General features: G+C 36.8%; 2 protein-coding genes and 1 long non-coding RNA gene across 3 annotated transcripts; 1 reads left to right on the forward strand and 2 right to left on the reverse strand.

The window, feature by feature from the left end:
• Positions 1-4,626: 4,626 nt before the first annotated feature.
• Positions 4,627-6,085, forward strand: LOC137963770 (peroxidase 51-like). The gene is made up of 3 exons (XM_068810964.1): positions 4,627-4,830; positions 5,276-5,467; positions 5,570-6,085. The coding sequence occupies exons 1-3, from the start codon at positions 4,627-4,629 to the stop codon at positions 6,083-6,085; spliced, it is 912 nt and encodes a 303-aa protein (XP_068667065.1).
• Positions 6,086-10,496: 4,411 nt separating this feature from the next.
• On the reverse strand, positions 10,497-13,046 carry LOC137963920 (uncharacterized). Its single transcript, XM_068811153.1, has 3 exons — positions 12,949-13,046; positions 11,411-11,567; positions 10,497-10,809 (listed from the first exon to the last, which is right to left on the reverse strand). The coding sequence occupies exons 1-3, from the start codon at positions 12,949-12,951 to the stop codon at positions 10,763-10,765; spliced, it is 207 nt and encodes a 68-aa protein (XP_068667254.1). The 5' UTR covers positions 12,952-13,046; the 3' UTR covers positions 10,497-10,762.
• A 751-nt stretch (positions 13,047-13,797) lies between these two features.
• LOC137963982 (uncharacterized) lies at positions 13,798-23,978 on the reverse strand. The gene is made up of 4 exons (XR_011115269.1): positions 23,835-23,978; positions 18,076-18,169; positions 17,366-17,438; positions 13,798-14,013 (listed from the first exon to the last, which is right to left on the reverse strand). It is a non-coding gene; the product is annotated as an uncharacterized lncRNA (long non-coding RNA).
• Between the last annotated feature and the right edge of the window lie 866 nt (positions 23,979-24,844).

Here is a 24,844-nt window from a genome sequence, read left to right on the forward strand (position 1 = left end):
TGGCTACTCAAATCCAAGAATCGAGCCATCTGAAATCCATTTCATACTATTCAGTATTAAAATTATTTTAAGAGAAAAATAAAAAATAAAAATAAACTGATGATAAGGTGCAAGTTTGATTAAGTGAATTTCTACCTTGTAATGGAATGGCAACCAAACAACAATGAATGTCGACGGTGACGGAGACGCTGGGTGGGAGGGAGTGAGAGGCAATTGAGAAGGATTTTTGAGGAAGATGTGATGGACGGAGGGAGCCTAGTGGAGGGGAGATTGAGAGGGAATCAAAGTCGTCGATGGGAATGAGAGACGACCAAGAGTGAGAGCAACTTCCGTTTTTGAGGAAGAGGTTGGGCGGGAGGGAATGAGAGGCGTCTAAGAAGGACTTCCGAGAAAGAGGCGAGGAGCGGTGAAGGCTAGGAAGAGGCTCTCTAGCGAATGGCGGGAAAGGCGAACGATGAATGGTGAATGACGATGTCAGGAAGAGGTGAATGATGAATGATGATGACGATGGATGGCTTATGAGAAGGCGAGGAGATGAAGTGAGGCGATGGGTTAGGCGAAGGTGAAGGCAAATTGAGGGAAATAAGGGGAATTCACCTTCGTTGTTGATCAAAATCGAACAATCAAGATTCTCATTTCGTATTTTTTGCATGAAACTAGGTTTTGTACTGGATCAACCATCTATCATAATGAAGATAATATTTTTTGTTATTTTTGTATTTAAGCTTTATTTATGGTTGAGTTTCCCCCTAGAAAGATCAGGAACAACTCAACACTCAACTCAGTGTCGACTCACCTGATCCGACTTGGGATCGGGAGATGTCAAGTTAGGTCCCAATCCCGAGTTACAAAATCTTGGTGCTAACACATCTTAAGTGCAACATATGATTCATAGGAGCTCACCTAAAGAGAGAAGAAAAAGGTCATTCCTTCTAGCTAGTAGAAAACATAAGGGAGGGAAAGAGCCTCCCCTACCTCTTTGTATTTAGCCCACAATTTAATACTCCACCCATAACTCTACAAAAAGAGCCATAGAATTGCACTAGCCCCTCTACTTCTCATCTTATATCCAATTTTATTTCTCACCATCGATTGTCTTTTTCATGCTGTCAATTTCTTGTATCTATTTCTTCTCTCTGTTTCATAGTTATATCAAGAGGCTCTGAGACATCCATGATGGAAAACAGTCATGGAAGAAGAAATGCATTCATTATATGAAAATCAGACTTGGGCCCTAGTTCCTCTTCCTCTCGACAAGAAACCCGTGGGCTATAAATGGGTTTTTACTATCAAACACAATCTGGATAGTTTTGTTGCTTGCCTCAAAGCCTGACTCGTTGCAAAGGGCTACACTCAGCGTTTTGGAATGTATTACAAGAAAACTTTATCCCCAATGGTTAAATTAAACTCGGTACACATCTTATATCTCAAGCCGCTAATTCTTCTTGGTCTGTATATCAATTGGATGTAAAAAATACCTTTTTGAATGAGGACATTAAAGAAGAGAGATATACGCACCAACCACCTGGTTTTGTGGTTGAGAGGGAGTATATATGCAGATTGAGAAAATCTTTATATGGACTTGAACAGTCTTCTCGAACTTGGTTTGACAAATTTAGCCAAGCAAGTTTGGATTCAACCGGTGTTCAATAGATCATTTTGTCTTTATCAAGAGTACCTTCAAGACAAAAGTATTACTAATATTTTATGTGGATGACATCATCTTAATTGGTAGTGATGTAACATAAAAGAAGTCAAGGAGAAGATATACAAAGAATTTAAAATATAGGATCTTGGAATTCTAAAATATTTTTTCGGTATATAGGTAATCCAGTAAACCATGAGAGTTTGGATCTACTAGAGGACACAAGGTTGATGGAGTGTCGACCAACAGACACTCCTATGGATGCCAATACAAAGTTATGTGCAAGCTTTGGAGAAGATATTGATATAGGTAAATATTAGAGGCTTGTGGAAAAACTTATTTACCTCACAGTGATCGGACCGGATATATCATATGCAGTAAGTGTGGTGAGTCAGTATATGCACAAAATACAACTTACTCATTGACAAACCTTGGAGAGGATATTGAGATATTTAAAAGGAGCTTCGAGGAAAGGGTTTTTATATAATAATCATGATTACTTCAACATAGAAAGTTTTTCAAATGCAGATTGGGTAGTAATCACCCCCAAGAACCTTTGGTCAGGAATAATTTCACTAATATGCTCTCTTAATTACAAATTATAAGTTGGTCCTATTTAAGTCAACTGTAATACCCAATTACACTATCCCAACTAGATTCTAGCTCTAGTAGACAATTTTCCTTCTAGACATAAAGGTTCTAAAAACCTTTGTAGAAAGTAAAAATACAAAAGAGAAATATAAAACTTAGACCTTCAATGGGTAGATTGCCACTCCCAGAGTGTCTTCAATATTCGAGCACGTTAGGCACAAATGAGAAATGTTTTTGGATCTTGTAAAAGGGTAAAATTGGAATAATACACTTTTAAATATTGTTCGAGTGAGTAGATTTGCCAATAAACTTTTATTAACTATTAAGGGATGATTTGAGGTTCCTATTTATATGTTTTTTTTTTTTTTTTGGCAAAATTAGTTGTTTTGGACCGTTATCCAAAAAGCGACACATGAGGTTGTCAGCATTCTAATTGATTAATCAAACCTACAAAAGTTGATTGATCAAGCCTATATATTGAAGGCTTGATGCCAATCTATAATCGTTCAAGCCTTGTATAGGTTCATCGATCATGCTGTTTTGCAATGTGTAAAATTAAATGCAAAGCAGTATCAAGGCTAAAACAAAGTTGATGAAGGGTTCCAAAGAATTTGTATGAACTAAACTCCAAAAGAAAATTCATGCCTAAGGTTTAGAAACTAGATGGTTAACCTCTTCACATAGCTAGAGTTCTCGAGAATCTAAACTTTAGGTCTTCAAATCTTTGTTCTTCTCCAAGGTTCTTCTTAATGTGACTAATTCTTCACTTTAGCTTAAGGTCTAATGTTAGATTTGTAGGATCTTCCTCATAGGGTTAGTAATTGAGTTACTTGAAGGAAATCTGGGAACGAGCGAGCCAATATAAGTCAACAAGGATTTGTTGAAATCTTCTAGTGAAATCAAAGTCAAAGATGCGAGTTCAACCTCAAATTAAAGAGTACAATGACATATATGAAAATTTCATTTAAAATGTACTCGGTTAGGTAAAATTACAACTCAATCAAGTGTCAAATTTGAAAATCAAAACTCATATTCACTTGCTAGATAATGTGAAATCATTTTTCAAGCAAAGAGATTGATTCCAACAAAAACACTTAGCCAAGACAATTACAAGAAATCAAATTAAGATCTTTGGTGTACTTAGTTTTTTGAAATTTTGATGATTGAACTTCTAATCACCGACCTCCAAAGATGATTTCAAAGTATAGAATCATTTTATAAGAGTCATGGTTATTGGTCCATGCTTCATCCCACATAAATGAGGTAAAACTTGCAAACACATTGTGACGTCCAAAGAGTAACTATGTGAACATGAAAGAGAGCTTTTCTAGCAAAAAAAAATACTTGAAAACATCCTAACCCTGCAGAACTTCAAAAAAACCTCTACAACTCTCTTCTTCTACTACTCTTTTAAGTTCAATCAACATGAGGTTTCAAACTCACATGCATGCTAGAAGAAAAAAATCAATCAAAGATCGGGAACTAAAGAAAACGAGATCAAGCATGAAGCCATGCACATGCAATAGACTCAAACTAATAACTTCTTTCATAAGCAACACTGACAATACAAATCTTTCATAATTCTCTCCCAACTCTGATCTTATATATATATATATATATATTAAGAGATGATATTCTCTCTTAGTGAGAGTCTCGTATCCTGAGTAAGCCCCTCCAAAGACTAAAAATCTAGTTAACTTCCCAGATGATGCAATTCGAATCATAAAAATGACGCCTGCAACCAATTAAACAATTACGATTCGTTAGAGTATCACTTTCAACAATGGATTTACGAGTAAGAATCGGTCCCCAAAGCTTCCTTCTGACCTGCAAAAAGCTCATAAAAAAAGCTCGTCGTCATCCTCCATACTCAACCTTGTTCAGTATCGCGACCCTTTCAAAACTAAATCTCACACCTTTAGACTTTTAGAGCTCAATTATTTACAACCAAGTGAAGAATCCCTCTGACGACGACGAGGGAAACTCAACCAGAGATGAAACTCAGATGGATTCTCTTACTTTCTTGCAGGGAAAACCCTTGGACCTAGTACACAGAACAAACACCAGAAGGCTCTTACAATAGAAAACCCCTCTGTCTCCCTCCTTGATTTGGATTACCCTATTAATTTATTGGGATTTTTTTTATAGTAACTCGTTAAAAAATTTCAATGAGCTAAGTACCCAACTTCCAAATTTATTTGTCAAATTACCCCAACTTTCAATTTAATCAAAGGTCATCTATCAAGTCGGATCGTTCAACTTGGCTATAAGCCATATATTTTTCAAGTAATGTTATTCTGTCTGTGTATCATCTTCCTTATGTTAACATCTCTCCGCTTTATAGGAGAGACTTCTGAGCTGAGAAGGTTGCCCAAGAGAGGAGCAAGAAAATGGAGAATTCAAAAGGGATCTACTTTGTGTTAATTTTGGTGATGCTAGGAGTAGTGGAAGGGCAATTATCAGAGAACTTCTACTCTTTCAGCTGTCCCAACGTTGAAGCGATAGTACGACAGGCGGTGATGAACAAGTTCAGCCAGACGTTCGTCACAATACCGGCCACCCTTCGTCTCTTCTTCCACGATTGCTTTGTTGAAGTAAACTCGCTGGCTCTGTGAACTCTAAATTTTCTCCTCCTTGAACTTTTCTCAAATGGGCTCTCGTCGAACGGAATTCTGGTCATGAATTTTGATCGGTTTAGACAATGGGATAACTGGTTCTTCAGTTGATATTCCCTATTGTTTGTTTGTTCCGCCGGTCAGAAGAATGGAAATGGAGCAGTAACGAAGGAAGAAACAGTTGACTTCCAATTTCCAGTTTACTAAACGATTTTTTTCTGTAATCTCTGGAGTTTCAACAAACTCTGAAAATAAATTTATGAACCAGAAGTGGAGAGGAATCACTTCATGGGAGTCGGTAGGATTCCGCACAACGTTGTTCGAAAAGTTCGAAGAGGAGGAAGAAACATCAAAGCGGACGCGGTGTAAACTCTAAAATACCCTCATGAATTCGAGTATTATTTAACGCTATCACGTTATGCAGGGCTGCGACGCCTCCGTCATGATCGCATCACCGAACGGCGACGCAGAAAAGGATGCGCCGGACGACCTCTCGCTCGCCGGAGACGGATTTGACACGGTGATAAAAGCGAAAGAAGCGGTGGAAGCCCAATGCCCCGGCGTTGTCTCTTGCGCTGACATTCTGGCCATTGCCACCAGAGACGTCGTTGTTCTGGTCAGTACCACGCCTAGAAAAGTCACTGATTTCTATTTTGACGTTACGACGAATGCTGATTTTTCTGCTCATTCCTCGAACGGAATGATCCATGGTGTTCAGGCTAGCGGCCCCACGTTCAACGTCGAATTGGGACGACGGGACGGGCTTGTTTCCAGGGCATCCCGAGTGGCCGGAAACCTGCCGGAACCGGAATCCGACCTTGACCGCCTCAACGGTATCTTCATCAGAAACAACCTCACGCAAATAGACATGATCGCCCTCTCAGGTGCTCACACCCTGGGTTTCTCCCACTGCAACCGCTTCGCCAACCGCCTCTACAATTTCAGCTCCTCCTCCGCTGTCGACCCTTCGTTGGACCCCTCCTATGCGCAAGAGCTCATGAAAGGCTGCCCGAGGGATGTCGACCCCAGCGTGGCCATTAACATGGACCCCAACACCCCCCAAACATTCGACAACGTCTACTACCTGAATGTGGCCCAGGGGAAGGGCTTGTTCACATCGGACGAGGTGCTCTTTACCGATTCGGCCTCGCGGCCGACTGTGAACTACTTTGCCACGAATCCATTAATGCGGCGTTCACAACGGCCATGGTCAAACTTGGGAGAGTGGGTGTAAAGACAGGCGGTGAAGGCGAGATCAGAAGAGATTGCTCCTCTTTCAATACGTAAATTGAGGACAGTTCCCTCCAAATACGACCACAATAAGTTGCAGCAAGATGCAAATACGTTGGTGTCACAGTTTGTATGTAATTATCGTGATTTTTTCCTTTTATAATAAATAAATTACTAAATAATAAAGAAAATTTTGTTTAGCTAAGTTGACCTTCATATAAGCTAAAATTTGCGTTTCGAGAATTTCGATGCATTTCCTATAAGCGACACAAAATCTAGGTCTATGAAGAATAAATTCAATACTAAACCTCATATAAAAATGAAATGTCAAATAATCTTGAAGAAACACCTACAAGAAATTTGAAGATTTTGAAAATCTAGAGTTAAGTTACATAGAAAAATCTGAAGAACTCTAACCATAAGAAGACTATTAACCAAATCTCAATACTAAGGTACTTAAGATTATTGGAGTTTTTGGGGTATGAAAATTTTTAAAACTATATTTTAGCGATGCATGCAAATAATTTATAATTGTTAAATCCCATAGTGTAGCCTATATCATGCTGAAATGTGAAATTGGTACACTAGCATAAAACATGATCGATCATCCAAAATATAGTTTGGAAAAATTTATAAAAGCATGATCGATCATCGATATAGGCATGATTGACCGTATAGAATGTTGTGAGGAAGAGTTTATAAATCATAATTGATCAACCACGGTCGCATGATCGATCTTATAGAACACTACTTGGGTAGTTCTATAAAGCATGATCGATCAATCGGAGAGGCATGATCGATCAATGAGTTTATAAAAGGTTAAAAACTTATTGATTGAGGCCTTGATCAATCAACAATCTTAAGGAAGTCAAAAAATATAGTCGTTATATGTGGTTTATCGATCATTCATTTTCATTGATCGATCAACACATTTTTCAGCTTTTTGAAAACAGTAAAAATGGTCAGTTTAGCTGGAATCAAATAAATAGGCTTCCAAACTAATTGGGGAGAAATAACTGAGCATTTATTGGCAATCTAAAGTATTTATAAAAGACTTTTATATTCAAAATTCCAAATATATCCTTTTTGAGAAAAAAAAAAGACTAATTTAGTTCAATATCCATCATCTTCTCTCAAATCTCTTGGCATTCCTAGTTGAATCAAACTCCATTACATTTTTTTTTGTGCCCAAAAGATTGGAAGTTTGGATCTCTCTAGGAGAAGAATGTCTCTCATATAACAAAGGTGTAAGTTTTTCTTTTACTTTGTGTATTTTCAATTTCTTAATTATCGAGGTGGTGTAGAGCCCTAATCTAAAAGGGAAGAGCTTACTAGCTAGAGCTAGAATCTAGTTGTAGAAGATCCTTGTGAGGAATTTGTCTTGTGTAATTGAGTATTACACTTGGCTTAAAGAGATCCGAAATCTCTTTTGCATGTAAATTTCAGCTAATGGAGCTTATCACTGAAATTTTCCCAAGCAAGGCTTCTTGACCAGTAACTACTATTAGGGGAACATCAAGAATAAAAAATTAGTGCCTCCATGTGCTGTGTACTTATAAATTATTTCTCATACTTTCTTTTTCACTTTAAGTACTTAATTTTTATCCTATATTTTCAATTCACCCCCTCTTGAGAAGCCACGTGGGTAAACAAAATCATCTAAGTTTTACTTTTTTGGGTTTTTAGTGAAACATTTTTTTGTATTATTTTCAAAAGTAGTCAATGAACATGTTAGCATTGAACCGATGACGTAGAGCATTAATAAAAAAATTTAGTGTTTTCAATGAAGTTTGTATCTCTGATATCAAGTTCATGTTTTCACAAAAGTATCTATTAGACATACTAACTTTAGCCTTAAGTATACTTGGTATCAGTGCTACGAGTTCATAGCAATTAAATCTGAAGTGGTTTCTTGATATTGACATCATTTTGTTTGAAATGAAGTCAATAAGGAGAATATTAACTTTAGGTTAAGTTCATTAAGTAGCTATGGTACTGAGTTCACTTTTTTTTACCTTTTTAACTTGAATGCTCTTTCATTTTTCATTTTATCTTCGCCATTTTCATTGTGTGACTATTAGACTCTATCTCATTGTTCTCTAACCTCCAAAGATTGTTTTCTCACCTCGAGAGATTGTTTTCACCACTTGAGATGTTGTGGAACCCTCTCACCACTGAGTCTCACTACTACATCTCGCCACCTCTCTATGTTGTATCATACCCCCATCTAGCTTCTTCTCAGATGAGTATCTAATCTCTAACAATTAGGGCTATAATTTTTCCAAAAGTTGAAGGATTAGGACTTTGTTTGACTTATTATGTTTTTTCTGCCTGTTTATGATTAGAGTTTTGTTGGAATGATTCATGCTTTCTCTGATTTACCTAATCTTCAATGATTTTCCTGAAATTAGGACTGAGGGGAACAACATTTGAAAATTTGATTTTAATTGGTTCTCCTTAAACATATAATTGTATTAGTAGAGGGAAACAAAGAGAATGTACGTGTCAAATAGAATGTTGATTGATTCGCAAGATGAGCTTGCATAGTCAAAGTTAAGTTAGCTTCAAGTAACAAGTTACCAAAACTAGTGATTGTCCACATTAATCAAGCTAACAGTGACAAATGTGGAAAAGAGAAAATGGCTAGAATTTGTTGCCAAAGAAATATACCCATCATGGCCATGAACATGTAGGGGAAGTGTCTCTGTGTTTGTATGTCCATGAGTTGTCAGCATTGCTTGAGGCTTTATGCGACCTTTATGGACACATTGGACTAGTAAGACTGTAAATAAATAAAGAAGTGCCCAGAAAATGCAATTCATTAAATTTATTATCTATCATTTAGTATATTTATTCAAATTTAAAACTGGAATTTAGTATTTGATTTGTATTGCACCATAAGTTTAAGTTGTTACCTCACATGACATTCATCTTCTTCTTGGTTTTAATGTAATTAATTATTTAATAAGTCTTGCAATGTTCTCTTAAACTTGTTCTAAGGTTGGTAATGTTGATGTCTAAGGCCAATACATAAATACAAAATATCTCAAGGGAAAGAGAGAAGATAGGAACTCTAGCTCTAGGGAGAGAGGAAAGAGGAAACCAAGGGAGGTGTAAAAACAAATTTGAGTCAAAAGGAAGAGGGTTGAATGTTGAACCTCATGCCTTGAGGTTGAATTTATAGTTGTGTAAAGGTGTTTACAATTACTACAATGACTTTATAGCTGCATGATTCAAAATGAAAAAGATATAAGATGATATACACCTCTATGAAAATTCTTCTTATTTTACTAGCCATGCCACCCCTATACACGTGGTGGCATTGGTAGTAAAAGAAAACAATATGTTATTTTATTACATTGTTTTGAGGGTGTGTTTGGCATGGATTCTTATTTCTCTTAGTAAACCATCATTTAGTGAAAAAGAAGAAAGGTTGGGCAGTCAACACATTGCTAACAAAGAGAACTACTAATCTCTTATAGACCTCTTCTTGGTGGTAATGCTGAAACATATTTGTCTTGGAGAGGGGGATTCCATGATGATTTCAGAAGAAAATGGATGGTTTCTTTTGGATCCGCTTTAGTTTACTTGAAACATCTTAGTTTTTCTTGTCTGGGCTTTCTTGTTTCCTTCATCATCTTTTTTGGGTTGGGTTTCTATTGTTGGTCAACCTTTGAACGGGATTAAGTGATTGTTGATGAGAGAAGGAAGAAGAAACATTTTGGGCTTTATTGGTAAATCTTTTGTGAAGTGATTGAAAAGATTTAAATTTTGGGGTAGTGAAGGGGACTAGATTTGACCATCATAGATTAAGGAGAACAAATCGAATAATAAGTTTTCTTGAATGGATCATAGTACCTGTATTTGTTCTTTTTGTGTTGCCTTGATTCCTCTACTGAGCGGTCATATCTTTGCTAAATTTAACCCACTAGAATACCGTTTGTACAAAATCTTAAACATAAAACCAGTTTTCTATAAGCAACTGTTGTTATTAGACAATTTGAATCTACCTCGAATGACAAACTCTGGTGTGCCTATTGCCCACAGATTTTACATGAGATTCTTCTTGTTTATAAAAAAGAAAAAAAAAATCTTATCAGATTGGTTCATGGAAGACAAGATGTAAAACCAATGAGAAAGCAAGGGTTACTCAACATGTAGTTTGTCTCACTCTGTAAAGGTTAAGGACCTATTACAATCCAAATCTATAACCGGAGAAACGTCAATAAAGTTGTGACACTTGCTTTAGTGAATGGTAATTTCAATCTCATCTCATGGATGTCTATGCATATGCTGATACCCATGGAAATTGGGTTACATATAAATGAAAACACAGCAATATCTTCCTATTGGAATGTAGAAGAGTGTCATCTATTTCAGTCAGCATATTAACTCATCAGTTACAAGAAGCAGGAGTCTCTATTCATTATGTCGGAAAAATAATGTAAAGAGATAATTACATATCATATCTATCTTTGCCATCAGACCCGACGGATAAGAAATTTTTTGTCTTTTTTTTTAATAGACTCGAATTTTATTAGTTTTCAGGGTTCTCAAAATAAGAACCACCCAAATTCAAAAAGGTTACAGATTCATTAGGTCACGTGCTAGCAACAATGGAACTCCCGAACCATTTAAGGAGAAACATATGAGGTATTATAACTTTTTTTATTTTGAATATTCAAGCCATGCCCCCGCTTGTTGCTGTCCGGATTATCTGAAATAAAGCTGAAACAAAGAAACACAAACAAATGTTACTAACAGCTTATCATAACCAATCTGGCATATTAGACCAAAAAAGAGGAGCACGGAGCAGGAAACGATTGGTACAATGAAAGAACAAACTAACTTAATTTTCATTCATATATTTGGTGCCAAGTTTAGGCTCAATTCTTGAACTTTATGGTTTCTTATACTGAATATTAATAAAATTCCCCTGGAATGATGATAAAATAATGTCCTAACTAAGACAACAACAACAAATTACAACATAATCCAAACCTACATAAGGCCCAAGTTATTTTCGTCTCAACCACATGCATAGGTCAATGAAAGTGGATAAGGAAAAAATTGTACACAATCTTGTATTAGCTTAATTGATAAAGATGCCAACCTTCTCTGCTAATAAAAAGTGGACTTTCTTTTATAACAAGAAAAATAGGTTCATCTATATCAAAATAGAAAAACTGTTGGTTATTAGTAACCTGAATCAAAAGCCAACACAATTCACTGAAAAAAGAAGCGCATGGAAACTGAATGTAATGAAAGTAAAAGTAGACTAGGTTCTCAACAACAATTTTACTTTGAAAATCAAACAGAAGTAACTCACATGATCCAATCACAACAAAGACAAAGAAACCAAGTATGACAGGCCCCACAGGGTAGTCATTTCCCTTCTTTACAGTTGTTTCAGGAACTGCTCCTCTCTTAGTTATGTTCTTCTGAAACTTCTCCACCTTCCTGTCTGCAAGACGCCTTGAAGTCGTCTGTATAGAAACATAGTATTTTGTGTAAATTCTTTTTTTTCATAAAAATATGATACAACACAGTCATTTTTTTGGTAACCATGTTACAAACACAGTGATGAAGCAAAATAACTGAAACAAGAAACATTAGATCTATGTGAATACTAGTATATTGATAAACATAGTCCAGGAAACTGATATTTGTTTTCTGAGCCTTTAACAACTACAGCATCCTCTCTTGAACTTAGGAAAGCACTTAAGTAACATATTCTTCACATGGTAATGGATTCCACTTACTCACCATCACAAGTAGAGCTTGTCTCCTTTCAGTTTTTGAGCTTACTTACATGTCTAATCAAATCCTGAGTCCTCGTTTTTTTCAGTGTTGATCATTTTATTGAAACAAGAGAAGGACAATTAAAGACGACACCCTTGCAATGAACATAATCAACTTGCAAAAATAACAAGAGATGAGGATAAAGGGAGCAAGTGAGATGAAGTGAAATTTTCAGTTTCTTTAAGGATGCGCCAATGACAAGAGGATCAAGATTTCTACTTGTACCGGACAAGGACCAATTTAATATCACTGTCAACTTCAAACAGACACAGATGTCCTTTCTCTAAAGAGCTTATTGATTGACCATTACGGTGTGGGTTTTAGAGATTGTAAACATCTGAAGGAACAGAACCTCATTGTCAAATGCAAACCACAGACTAATGCTGGAAATCCAGATATCAAGAAAGAGGCATGATGAGCCCATCAAACAGAAGCCCACGCTATCCCAGAAACGTATTCTTGACACTTCCACATAGAATGACCACTCCCAAAATCACTCCCAATGATTTAAATGAAGCAAAAAGAACCGATCAAGTCCTTCTGTTGATGCTCACAAGGACAACGCTCCCAGATCATCAATTTCCAGAAAATGAAACCACATTCAACTTCAATTAAACGACAAATAAGAGCTTACATCATCTGATTCAAAGAAATAGTAACCTGAAGGAATTGTTAGGCCCTCTAGCGTAACCTAGAGCTTCAGATCACAAATGCATGCTGCATACTTTTTCATCTTTCCTCCTAAAATAACATCAGATGCTAAAATAATCCACAACCAAAACCAGAAGTTCGAGATCCTTAAAAAATAGGCAAAATAACCAAACAATCATCAACTTATTCCAGAAATATCAAGAAAACGAATTTTATAAGTGCATCGTCCAAACTTAAATTCTCTAATGATATAAGTCCTTTTCTGCAATAACACCAAATGAAATCGTCTTCACGAAAATGTCAGAGAAAAAAAGGAAATCTTGGAACAAATATCACAAATGTCAGAGAGCCATCCAAGCGCGGAACAAATATCACAAGAAGTTGTCTCCGTGGCTACGAAGAGAAGATCATTACCATGTTCCTCTCTTGCCTTGCTCCGCGCGGCGAGATCTGCAGAAGGATCTGGAGACAGGAAGGGAATTCCGCGGAGGCTCGATACCGGAGGCGTCTGTTCTCTGGATCTATATAACAGACGTCCACGAAACGGGGACCACTTGATTTAATAGATATCGGGTTGACGCAGAAGTCAAACAGTTTCTGTGGGTCCCACGACATTGTGGTTTTTTGTGGCTACTATCCAATAGGTGGATGGGAAACACGTACGTCGACAAGATCGTTCGAACGGCTCTGATTTACATAGTCTGGTTTCCGCTCCAATGCTTTGATCTAAACTCGAAAGTCGGCACCGGTTGCGCGCCCGGAAAATCGGTTAGACGCATCAGGATTTTAGCGACAACCCGGATATTGATAATTTTAAGGGAAACGTATACCTGGTTCTAATTTTGCTTTTAAATTTACAAAGATAAATATAAAATCAATTAAATATTTTAAATATTTAATTAAATTATAGTCTACAAAGGCAACTTAAGAAGAAATTCTAAAGTCTATATTGTATTTAAATATTAAAAAAACTACAACCTATGGTTACATTCCATTTATAACCCTGGTCAGTGGTCACCCACTGGTATTTTGACCTAATTTTGAATCTTAAAGATATGTTTGAAATCCTAAAAAAAAAAAAAACATTTGATCATTATTATTTCAAAAAATAATTAACAAAAAAAAGAATTTAATTATTATTATTTTTTTAAATAATAATGATCAAATTCTCATTTTCTTTTTTAGGGTTCCAAACATAGCCTAAGAGGACACACTAACACATTTGGGTTCCATCTGTGATCTCTACCACATGAAAGAGGACACTCCAACTTTAATCATCAAATAAGAACGTCATAATGAAAGTCGATTAGCAACTTCAACAACCAACTTTAATTTAAGTCTACAGATTACAAATTGATGGAAGTTTATATCAGGGAATCTTACAAGTTCGGAAAAAGGTTCCTGAAGTGAGATCATGACTTCTTCAGTCTTCAGGGATGTGAGGTTCCTCCGACGATGGGTCGGTTCGATTTGAAATAGCTGAAACAGCAAGAACAAGAATCAAATCAACAAGGATTAAAGGGAAATAATCGAAAACCATAAATGGATGATAATAACATAAATAACCACGAGAAGAGAAATTTGGGTCGAGCAACAAGGTAAGAACCGGCAAGGAAGCATAATGTAGTTCAGAGAAAATACTAATCAACTCCTAGTTCCTCACCGAATGCAACTGGAGCAGTTATTGTACCAGTGGAATCTGGCCATGGTTTCCCTAATCGAGATATATTATGACATTCGGATCTGGCCAGTACTTCTCTCCAGGGGTCATATAACTGGAATAGGCTCTCTCAGTTATGAATCGGCAAATCATAGTTTCTTAGACCACATGAAAAACTAGAATATGTGCTCTCTCAGTTATGAAGCCAATAGAAGAACGCATGAAAAACAAAAAGAATACACAATTTTTTTCTGGAGAAGGCATGAATCTTGTTGCAAATGTAGCAAAGACACAAAATATTTATAAGCATATTAATTCAGGCCTCAGAACCTCTGCAATAACAATTCAAAATAGGTAAACAAAATTGAAGAAGGTGAATGTCACACCTATAATTTTCTTACAGGCCATCCAGTCACAGACATGCTTTTATGTATGTTTATTTTGAGTTCTTAAAGAAACCACTAGTGCATAGATCCTTTGTACCAAAGAGAAAACAAGACAGAAAAATATTAGACTTCCAGCATAAAAATTCTACAAGCATTGCATTGTAGACATGAGGCTAATCCTGACCACTAATGTAAAAAGGGTAATTGATACAAGACCCTGAAATATTACCGTTGAGATATCCACCTCAAATTCTATGAACTTGATAAACGAAAGTTTAGGGTAACTTAATCCATGTATTACAATGGCAACTTTGCCCTTAGAGAAGTCCAGAGGACAACAAAGGTCAGACTTCTCCAGCCCTTTCTCTCTCTTTCATTCTGATAAGTGAAAGAGAACTTAAGCTCCACTCACAGAAGCAGTAAATCAGAAAGAAGAGACTGACAACCTATTAGCGGAGAGAAACCATCATAAAAGTTTGAGAATATTGAGGAAAAGTTCGATTAATAAAGGAGCATTCAAATTTTTTTTTGTTTTGTTTAAACATTCATTATACATGCACATGCCTTTCACCCAGTGAGACTTGAACCAAGACCTGATACTAGAAATCCCCCTAATGTGACCCTGAGCCAAACAGAATCAATTTGCAGAGGAAAACTTCCAAGGTAAGTTTTTCACATCTATTTCTTCCTTTTCTTTCCCCCTTTTGTGCTTAGTCTCCTCCATTTCTACTAAAACATATAATTCTTCTGCCCCATTAAAAATTACATGACTTCATTAGAGTCAATTAGGTGCACTACTTTATTTCTCTCTGATTTCATTTAAAATCCATTCTGGGTGCTTCTTGATTTCAAAAATTCAATTCACTAGCCTATTTGAAAGACAGTCCAAGTGATCCGATCACATCAGTCTTGTCAGTACTTACACCAACATGGTTGCTGCATGACATGTGTGCTAAAGACTGGACAAACTTTAGGGCTATATGACTGTCTAATGAGAGTTAGTCTGTTTTTGCTACTTATAATGCAGCAAGAAATGTAAAAGAACCTTCAAATAAGAAAAAGAGTAAGAATTGCTATTCATGTATGCCTCTATAACTAGACATAGCAGGAAAGAGTCCAAGCAATTCCATAACTGACTGTCAAACCAGACTAAAAATGTAAAAGAACCTTCAAACAAGAAAAAGAGTAAGAATTGCTATTCATGTATGCCTCTATAACTAGACATAGCAGGAAAGAGTCCAAGCAATTCCATAACTGACTGTCAAACCAGACTATAGAACTGCAAGGATAGTTCCCAACTTCACTAGAAGATTAACCCATCCAGTGCACTCTCAAGACTCAATATTAAGTGTATTTAGGTGAAAACGTCTAGTTTGTAGCTTCAACAACTAAAGTTTACTTCTCCTGAGAGTTCAAAATTTTGAACTATATAGCAAGAATTATCTGTGACAAGCATTTGAAATAGTTGCTGAAGGCTGGAGTTCAATGGGCCTTCATGCAATAGAGAACACAGAACCTCAATGGATTTATGTGCGTATCCGGAGTTCTTCAATGTTTGTAGCTCCATGTTCAGGACATGAACAAAAACACACATTCTACATGCAGCTGAGCAAGAGGCCCATTGGGGTTAAGGTAACACTATAAGTAACACAATACCAAAATGCAGTTGAGTAGTTCATGAAGATGTCACATGTAGCTGGGATTGTGAAACCTTATTAATAGTAGCACAGAAGGTTTTTTTTGTTGTTGCTGAGAATAAGCGTAGGTTGGCCTCTTAAGTTTAAGTTGACTAGATGACCATCAACATTATTTTTCTGGAATATCTATCTGATTTGTTTGTTTTTTTATTGTTTCAGGTATTTGCCAACCATCCTTCAGTGAATGAAACTCTTTTCGAAGTAATGGAGTTCCACTGGTTGTTATGTAGGTGAAGATAACTTTGAGTGAACAGTCCTCATCGTTTCACAGCTTCGGTTCACATTAATATTTCAGGGTCTTGTATCAATTACCCTTATTAGAATAGAATTAGGTTAAGCTAGGAGATCGGCAACCTACTTTCTTGATCACTTCCTTATCTAGACTATTTCTCTATTAGTCTCTCTAAGCCTTCCACACGGTACAGCACATCCCTAAAACCCTCTAAACATATCCTAACCCTCTCTAGTCCCTAAATACCGAGTTTCACCTCCATCCGATCTCTTATAAACCCTAATACCAAGTTGATTGGGCCTTTGGTTCAATGACCACATGGGAGGGTTTCTACTTTAAAGTTTTGGGTTCAAATCTCACCAAGGGGTATAGGTGTCATCTGAGTATTTGTGTGTAATCAACATTCAAGAAAAGAAAAAGGAAAAAAAAAAACAATCTATCCTCCAAGTGTGTGTTGCGAACTGCCTTAAATGATCAACCTTGAGAAAGCTCCAACATGTGTTTTGTGGTGGCATATACTGCATATTTAAAAAACACTTGCAGTTCATGGTGCAAAAACCTCCAATTGACCTTTTCCAGGATTTCCTACAGAGTGATCTTGGAAAGTGAAATATTTAAAAGCTTTTCGAATAAGCATCCAATTTTGCTGCAGAGCGTACACAACAATCTTCTGAGTCAGGTACCAACATATTCATTTATAGAATAGAAGAAGCTCATCATAGTGATAAATAAACAACCATTTGAATCAATGATCACCAAAAAATAGATAGTGCATATTATAATCAGAATCAGCCTATGAGTTGGGAAATTAAATCACTGAATGTACAGCCAGGCTAAAAGAAGAGCAGAAACTTACATTCTGTAGAATTCAGAAGCCGCACGTGATCCATTGTGGAAAATAAACCAAAAAAGAACAATCACCAATATATCTACCCCAGTTAAAGAACTCAAAAGGCAATATTCATCCTGATGAGTTGAGTAGTACAGAACTTAGAGCCAGAGAATCACAAAGTACTCATGGTCCAATGTTTTCATTACTGAATAAAACATGAGCAAACAGTGAAAATCATCCCAATCAAGATTTGCCAAATGTTTATGATTCTTAAATAGATAAAAGCACATTACACAAGTCCGCCAAAATGATGATAAATATAAAGTACAATTAATGCTTATGATGAATGATTTTCAAGCAAAGCAGACACAAGAAAGGATGTTCAGATAACCCTTACCAGCTGATCTAATAATGAAGTTCACAAAATCAAGCTCCAAACAATATGATAGATCTATCACAATGAAACACATTGATCATTTTCCAAACACAAAAAGAGAAAAAAATTGAAAAGAACAAAGAAGGATTCTATCCAATCACTTTGTAAATCACTCAACTTGGATGGAACTACACATCCAAAACTCTTTACTTTTATCCAATCAAGTTAAGGAAATGATTCTAGCTCAAAGGTCAATCTCTAGCCTTACTCAAAAGTACCAAACAAAAAATAAAAATGGCATAAACCACAAATATATATATATATATATTAAAAAAAAAGTAAAAAGAAACAAGGATACTAAAGAGGTAGCGTTCCCACCATTCCAACATGTAAAGTCCAAAAGTAACATTGTAAAGATAGATCTTGCGCCGAAGCCAGTTCATTGTTTTGATCTGCATATTATATGAAGAAAACATGTAGCTAACTAAAAAAATCAATCAATAAGTGCTAGAGATTCAATTGAAAGCATGTGCACATGAATCAATAAATAACAGTATAATGGAGAGATATCTTTGCAGAAGTACTCAATCTACAAGCTACTACTGAATTATTTATAAGCCACATTCAACAAATATGTATTTCCAAATTGTCTAAATAAGAAAAATTAAGTTTTATACAAGTACATAAATCATATCAAAATACATAAAATCATGGATAAACCTTTAATTGGTCATTCTCCAATTTCAACAATGCCATGCAATTTTAACAACTCTTTAACAATAAATATTATCCATTGAACTATTTAAGTATTCATAAAATGTTTGCCCTTTGTAAAAAGGTAATATAGTAATAACAACTCCAATTGAAGGTGTTCCAGGGTGATATTAATAACAACTCCAGTTGAAGGTGTTGCTGGCTGTTATTGTGACAAGGCCACAGGCAAGCCCCATCCACATGAAAGTGAGGGCAACAGCGAAGAGAGTGAGGAAAATAGTACAAGTGAGAGAGAAGCCGCTACCAACTACCCAAGACCTCATTCGAGCAGCAGATTTTGACTGTGTTTGGGAAGATGTACACAGAGCCTGGTGCCATGAGACGTAACATGGAGGAGTCTCTTAGTTCTATTACTAAGAAAGTTGGCACACTTGAGAGAAGGTGGATGCCATTTATAAGCATCATGGGATTATTAAGTATGAGGAGGAGGAGAGAGGGGGGGCAGCTGATGTTGGGGTAAATGTTCAGATGAAAGATAGGGCAAAAGCAATGAAGAAGAGAGAAGAGGGGAAGATAAAGAAGGGGAAGATGGGATCGGTACCATTGTGAGGATTGGAGATAGCATAAACTTGGTAGAGCTCACTCAACTGATTACTATTTCTCCTTGGATGAGCTTGGAATCATCATGAAGCCTTCTCCGGATATGACACCTGAGGAGGATCATCTACAAGCCCAGGAGATCATAGAGTCTATGGGAGCTTAGATTGAGGCCTTAGATCAAGGAACTTTGGAGTCTGTAGTAGCCAAGGATCAGCCAAGAGCCGAGGACCACGCCCTATCCGGACACCCAGAGGTGACCTCCCTTTCATTGCTGAGAAGGAAAGCCTTGTGCAGTCCCCCGAGGCACCAGCTTTTGTTGAGATTGTGGAGCATACTCCAGTGCAATCACCTAGTGCAAGATCTCCACTACTTGTTGATGAGGCAAAAACTCCTGTTCAGACCCATCCTGTAGTAGATGAGTCTGAGGATGGTGCGGCAGTCAGTGGAAAGCCTCTCAGCACCTCCTCATGCCTATCTTCTAGGAAACTCCACTTATACATTTTTTGTTAAGGAATAGTCCCATATTGATTAGTGAGTACAAAGATCTTGAGTTTATTAGTTGGGAAAGAGGTTTCCTAAGTTGACTAGTCATTTTGGGATAGGCCTTGGACCCAACTTAACATGGTATCAGAGTAGGTACTCATATGTGGGCCTACACCTAAACTGCCTACTCCTAAATTATCCACTTGTAGAGTCACAAAAGATGGTCTACACATGAGGGGGAGTGTTAAAGAATAGTCCCACATTGATTAGTGAGTACAAAGATCTTGAGTTTATTAGTTGGGAAAGAGGTTTCCTAAGTTGACTAGTCATTTTGGGATAGGGCCTTGGACCCAACTTAATTTGGTATCAGAGCAGGCGCTACATCGCGAGTTCGACTCCCAGCGTGGGCGATTGAGTCGACCCAGATTTCGACGACCATGTAACAGTGGACCGTGTCGCTAGTGTTAAGCCGCTGTGGTCATCGGTTCGTGAAGTTAGGTGTGATGTTATGGTCCTGGGTTATAAGTACTTGGCTTTCCGCTACCTACCAGGCCGGTCTTTTGAGTAGTATTGACTAGGTACTTAACATTTAGTATCAGAGCTGGTTGGTCTCGAGTTCGAGTCCCGCTCCTTTGTTCGTACCCGCATAGGTGGGACTTTATCTTTGGCCGTCCCCGTATAGGTGGGATTGTGCATTTGCATTTGTACACAGTGTTCCCCGTGCAGGGGAGTGTTAGAAAGGGCATGTCTTTAATATGCAAGTTGCGCCTTCGCTAATAGGTCGACCTTTTATAAGTATCTTCTAGGAAACTCCACTTATACATTTTTGAACGGGTTGTCTTATTCTTTTTTATAATCTCCCCATTGATATGTATTGTATTGGTCAGTTTTTATGCTCTTCTGACATTTTCATGTTCATTTGTTCTTTTTTATCATAATTTGATGTACTTATTGTACACATACATTTGTAAGTGAAATGAAATAGCTTTGATTTGGTTTCAAGATCCATACTTGCATTCTTATGATTACTTGTCTTTTGATTATGCCAAAGGGGTAGAATAATTGGCAATAAAAAATTAAAGGTGACTTAAAAACATGGATGCAACAATTGAGGGGAGGAAACATAAAAAAAACTTCCAAGTGCTAGCAATACACACCAATTCTCAAGATTTTGAAACTTATGGGTCTAAAGTCAGGGGGGGTTTAGAAAGGGATTTTTTAAACTAGCTGTATGCATTGCAATAAATTGCACCATGGATCTCTCCTTAAGCTTTGATTTTTTAAATTTATGTTTATTGTCATAAAAAGAGAGAGAATGTTGGATAGACTTGGTCTTGAGATCCCCATCTGACCTAATTTCGATGATAACAAACAAAAGAAACCAATCATGGTACTTGAGTTAACTTTTTACAAATTTTTAATCAAATTTATGCCTCAAAGGAACTAGACCTGCAAATGCACAAGTGACATTCGAATGGAGAGGACTTAGAAAAATCCTCAAGAAAGAAGACTTTAGACCAATATTCAAATGTCCAAGCGGCTGCTTTCGAATGGCAAGTACCAAAGCATTTCGAAAAATCCTGGCATCTGAATACAAGACAAGCATCCAAATGCTAAAATGAAGAAAACAAGCCAAGTATTCAAATGCTAATCAGCCAGCATTCGAATGGCAAGAAACAGAGAGTTTGGCAATTTTCTCAACATTTGACAGTTATTTGAATCCTAGTCCAGCTATCGAATGCCCAAAGCAGAAGATAGGCCCCCGACTTCCGAATTCCGAGCTGACATATGCATGCCCATGTCAAGCAGAAGCCAACAACAAGCATCCGACATTTAAATATCAGACCAGTTTGAATATTGTGGGAAATGTTTGCAAAACTTTAACTTGTGATGTCAAGCAGAAGCCAACAACAAGCATCCGACATTTAAATATCAGACCAGTTTGAATATTGTGGGAAATGTTTGCAAAACTTTAACTTGTGAGCTTCTATCAGGCCCTTATAGGTCTCTAAAATGTGTAAGTGACCTATCATTGTGATCAACAACTCAAAACCAAGATTTAAAGTATTTTTTCATAAGTTTTTAGCGATTTAATTGACTTTTGTAGAGGACAAAAATGCGTTTTCTGGATTAAATGGCTAGTTTTTTAATGTTAGAACTCTCTCTATTTAAATGATTTTCACCCCAAATTGTTTATCATTGATTGCTACAGCAATTTCAAGCATCCTTAAGCTCTCTCTCACAGGTTGAATCAAATTGTTAGAATGGCTAGTTTTTTTCACAAAAGGAGTCTTATTCACTTTTTTCAAAGGAAGCTAAGTATATCTGCACTTATACTTTGAAATCTAGAGTTTGTGTTTGGCATTTTGGTGCTGATCTTGTGCTTGTTTCAATTCATTTAGTTGACCATTAATATTTGGGAATTGGGTTTTACATGTGCTCTAAATTGAAATTTTTCTCAAAGCAGCAAAAAGCTTTGTCCTTTCTAAATCATATTTTCAGATTAAGTATGAGCTGTTATCCCATTGATAGGATCACCAAGGTTGGGAGTAATTTATTTCCATTCTTATTATTGTAATATCAGCCTATTAAGAGGAAATTTTGAGCATCTCCTATAAAAAACAAGTACCTCTTGCATGGTAAACTCACTCAATTAGCTTTTGTCGGTTCTATTGCAGAATGTGAATGCTGAAAATCCCTTTGTGACCTTGTGAATCTAGGCTAGTGTGCCTAGTTGGCTGTTGTAAGTCCTGTATAGAGCAACCGCTGTAATTTGACCTTAAAGGTCATCAGATTCTAAGTGTCATTTGGCTTTTACATGGTTGATTCAATTCCAAGTGTGGAGACAGTTTGGGAGTTTTTAGTGTGAGATCTTTAGTTCAACTCTCACCTGGGTATGAAGTGGACTCAAAATTAAAAATAAAAAAAAAAGCGTATTATCCAAATGCAGAAGGGTGCATGTGACAGCTGTCGGCTTTCTGTATCCAGTCTAGGAATCATATGATTGGTGATAAAAGTATATTAACTTCAAGAATAGAAACACCCACCCTTCCAGTTATTAGCACAAGAAAGAGGAGCACCTTATGAAAAAGAACCAAAAGAAATATTTTTCTTTTCTTGAATCTTGATTATATGCAAATGACACATTAAACTCATAGTGTTATAAGAAAGAAATGCCTTGAAGAATTGAAAGTACTGACTGTCATCTTGATGTTGTTGACTGAATTATTCAGGGACACGAGTGAACTTGCTGCTCGTCCAAAGTCATATGGATTATGATACATTCTAAAAGAGTTGATCAGTGCAGGTTATCAGTAGAATGTGAAATTCTACTGAGACATCCCCATGCAGCCCAGTTGAGCGAATCAACTCAGTTAGCCAGTGTAACAGGAGTCAAGCTAAATACTCTAATAAATGGATCTTTGTTTTTGGACGAACTACATATGGATCCTTATGTTCGATACAACTTTTTTATAGCAGTTTAATATAAAAAAATATAGTTCTGTGAAACATTGCAGGGTGCTATCAAGAACTTTAGATGACTCAATATGACTAAGTTCAGTGAAACCTTTGATACTAGTAGTGCCACAGAAAGAGAAGCTGCCAGGATTACTCATATGCACCCCCTATTTCCAGGAGCTTTTTTATATCTGAGTAAATTACAGATTTGATGTTCATCCTTATCAGCGAGAAATGGTTGTGCAGACATATTTGTTCAATGATTCTCATTTGGACCAGAAAGCTTTATAACCAAAAAGTTATTTGTGAACGGAAGAAAATGTAATGACTAAACGGACGTCACATGAACTGAAAAGAATTGTTTTACTGGCCAAACCCACATGCATCACTATAAGCAGGACTAATAAAAAAATCAGCAGAAGCAAAAAATTTAGAACTTCTTGACTTACCTTCGAGTTTGAAGAGACGGAGATGGAAAAAGTTAAGAAAAAAAAATTAACTCTACAGAAACAGACCCATGGCTTGGCCACTCGCCCTTAACAGCATAACCTCCATGGCTTATGCAAAGGGACCCACGGAAATAAATTTCAGCCTTGACAAAGATCTAACGGATATTCTTCGTTAATAAACAGTTTTTGTTTTTCAAATTAGAAAAAAAGAGAGACTTCGGCAAAGAATGGATCAACAAAGTTAGAAAACAGACATGGGACAACAAACAAGAACCACAAATAGGTTAGTACTGCAACAATTGCAAATAAAAAAAAAAGAAGTAAAATCTAAAGTATTGAATTGATGAAATATTACTTGACCATGAAAACCATTCGATCCTCAACTCTGGAGCAAAGGATTAGGAACCAATACCTGAAATTTGAAGTTCTTATGCTAAGCGAAATGAGCTTCAACTTCGGCAAGCGCGATTTGGGGAAGAAAACCTGAGTTCTGCTTTCTTCTTCCGTTCCTTCGTCTTCCACTCTTTCGTCCAACTTGATCTGGGGAGAAAATAGAATCCGGTTAACGGGTTCGGATAAACCGTTCGCGTAACGGCTTAAATCAAGTTGTGGTAACGGGTTCAGGTTCGGGTTGGTTTGGGTCGGGTCAATTTAAATTTATCTTTAAACGGGTTTGGAAAATCAAGCGTATCTGAGACAACACACAGTGGGTGGGGAAAGGGTTACAAAGCAAGATTAGGTTTTCTAAACCCCACCTCGAACATGCCTCATTGACACCCCTACTAGTTTTGCTTGGGGAATGTGGATGCTAGGCATGTGTAACAACCCCAACTGTGGGCTAGACTAGCCCTACCTATGGGCATAACCTCTCCCTCACACATGGTGTGTGTGGGGCTATTGCACCCCCATGTGTATGCACACCATGTTCTTAGTACATTTTATGTGAGGAGGCCCCACCTTCTAAGATTGCAAGCAATGTGTAACTCCAAGCTGACCTAGTTTGGGTTTCCAAGTCTTGGGTGCCTTGCTATTTGGTGCTACTTAGCAATTGGGGTCAACTTCTTCATCCTTGTGCTACTCTGCCTTAGCACTAGACCTACCCACTACGACTTGTTTATTGCTCTTTTAATTCACTAGGTTACCTCCAATAAAACAACAATAACTAATAGTAACTCTTTTTATCCATTTTACACCCAGCATAATCTGCATCTTCATATCTCAATTTATCATCTTCTCATTCTGAGAATACAATAAGCCTTTCCCAGGACCTAGCCACTATGACTTGTTTCTTGCTCTCCCAATTCATCAGGTTACCTCTAATAAAAAAACAATAACCAATAGTATCTCTTCTATCCATTTTACATCTAACATAATTTGTATTTAAATATCTCGATATATCAATCTTCTCATTCTAAGAATGCA

The sequence above is a fragment of the Aristolochia californica genome, unplaced genomic scaffold, assembly GCF_029961685.1.
Source record: "Aristolochia californica isolate CCGP_79_NKW_82.1479 unplaced genomic scaffold, dmAriCali1.0.hap1 SCAF_4, whole genome shotgun sequence".
Classification (NCBI taxonomy): domain Eukaryota; kingdom Viridiplantae; phylum Streptophyta; class Magnoliopsida; order Piperales; family Aristolochiaceae; genus Aristolochia; species Aristolochia californica.

Coding starts and splice junctions, on each gene's coding strand:
- LOC137963770 (XM_068810964.1), top strand. CDS start 4,627: ATGGAGAATTCAAAAGGGATCTACTTTGTGTTAATTTTGGTGATGCTA. Junction 4,831..5,275: donor TCCACGATTGCTTTGTTGAA/GTAAACTCGCTG, acceptor CACGTTATGCAG/GGCTGCGACGCCTCCGTCAT. Junction 5,468..5,569: donor CCAGAGACGTCGTTGTTCTG/GTCAGTACCACG, acceptor CATGGTGTTCAG/GCTAGCGGCCCCACGTTCAA.
- LOC137963920 (XM_068811153.1), bottom strand. Junction 10,810..11,410: donor CTTTGTTGTGATTGGATCAT/GTGAGTTACTTC, acceptor TCTTTGTTTCAG/CTTTATTTCAGATAATCCGG.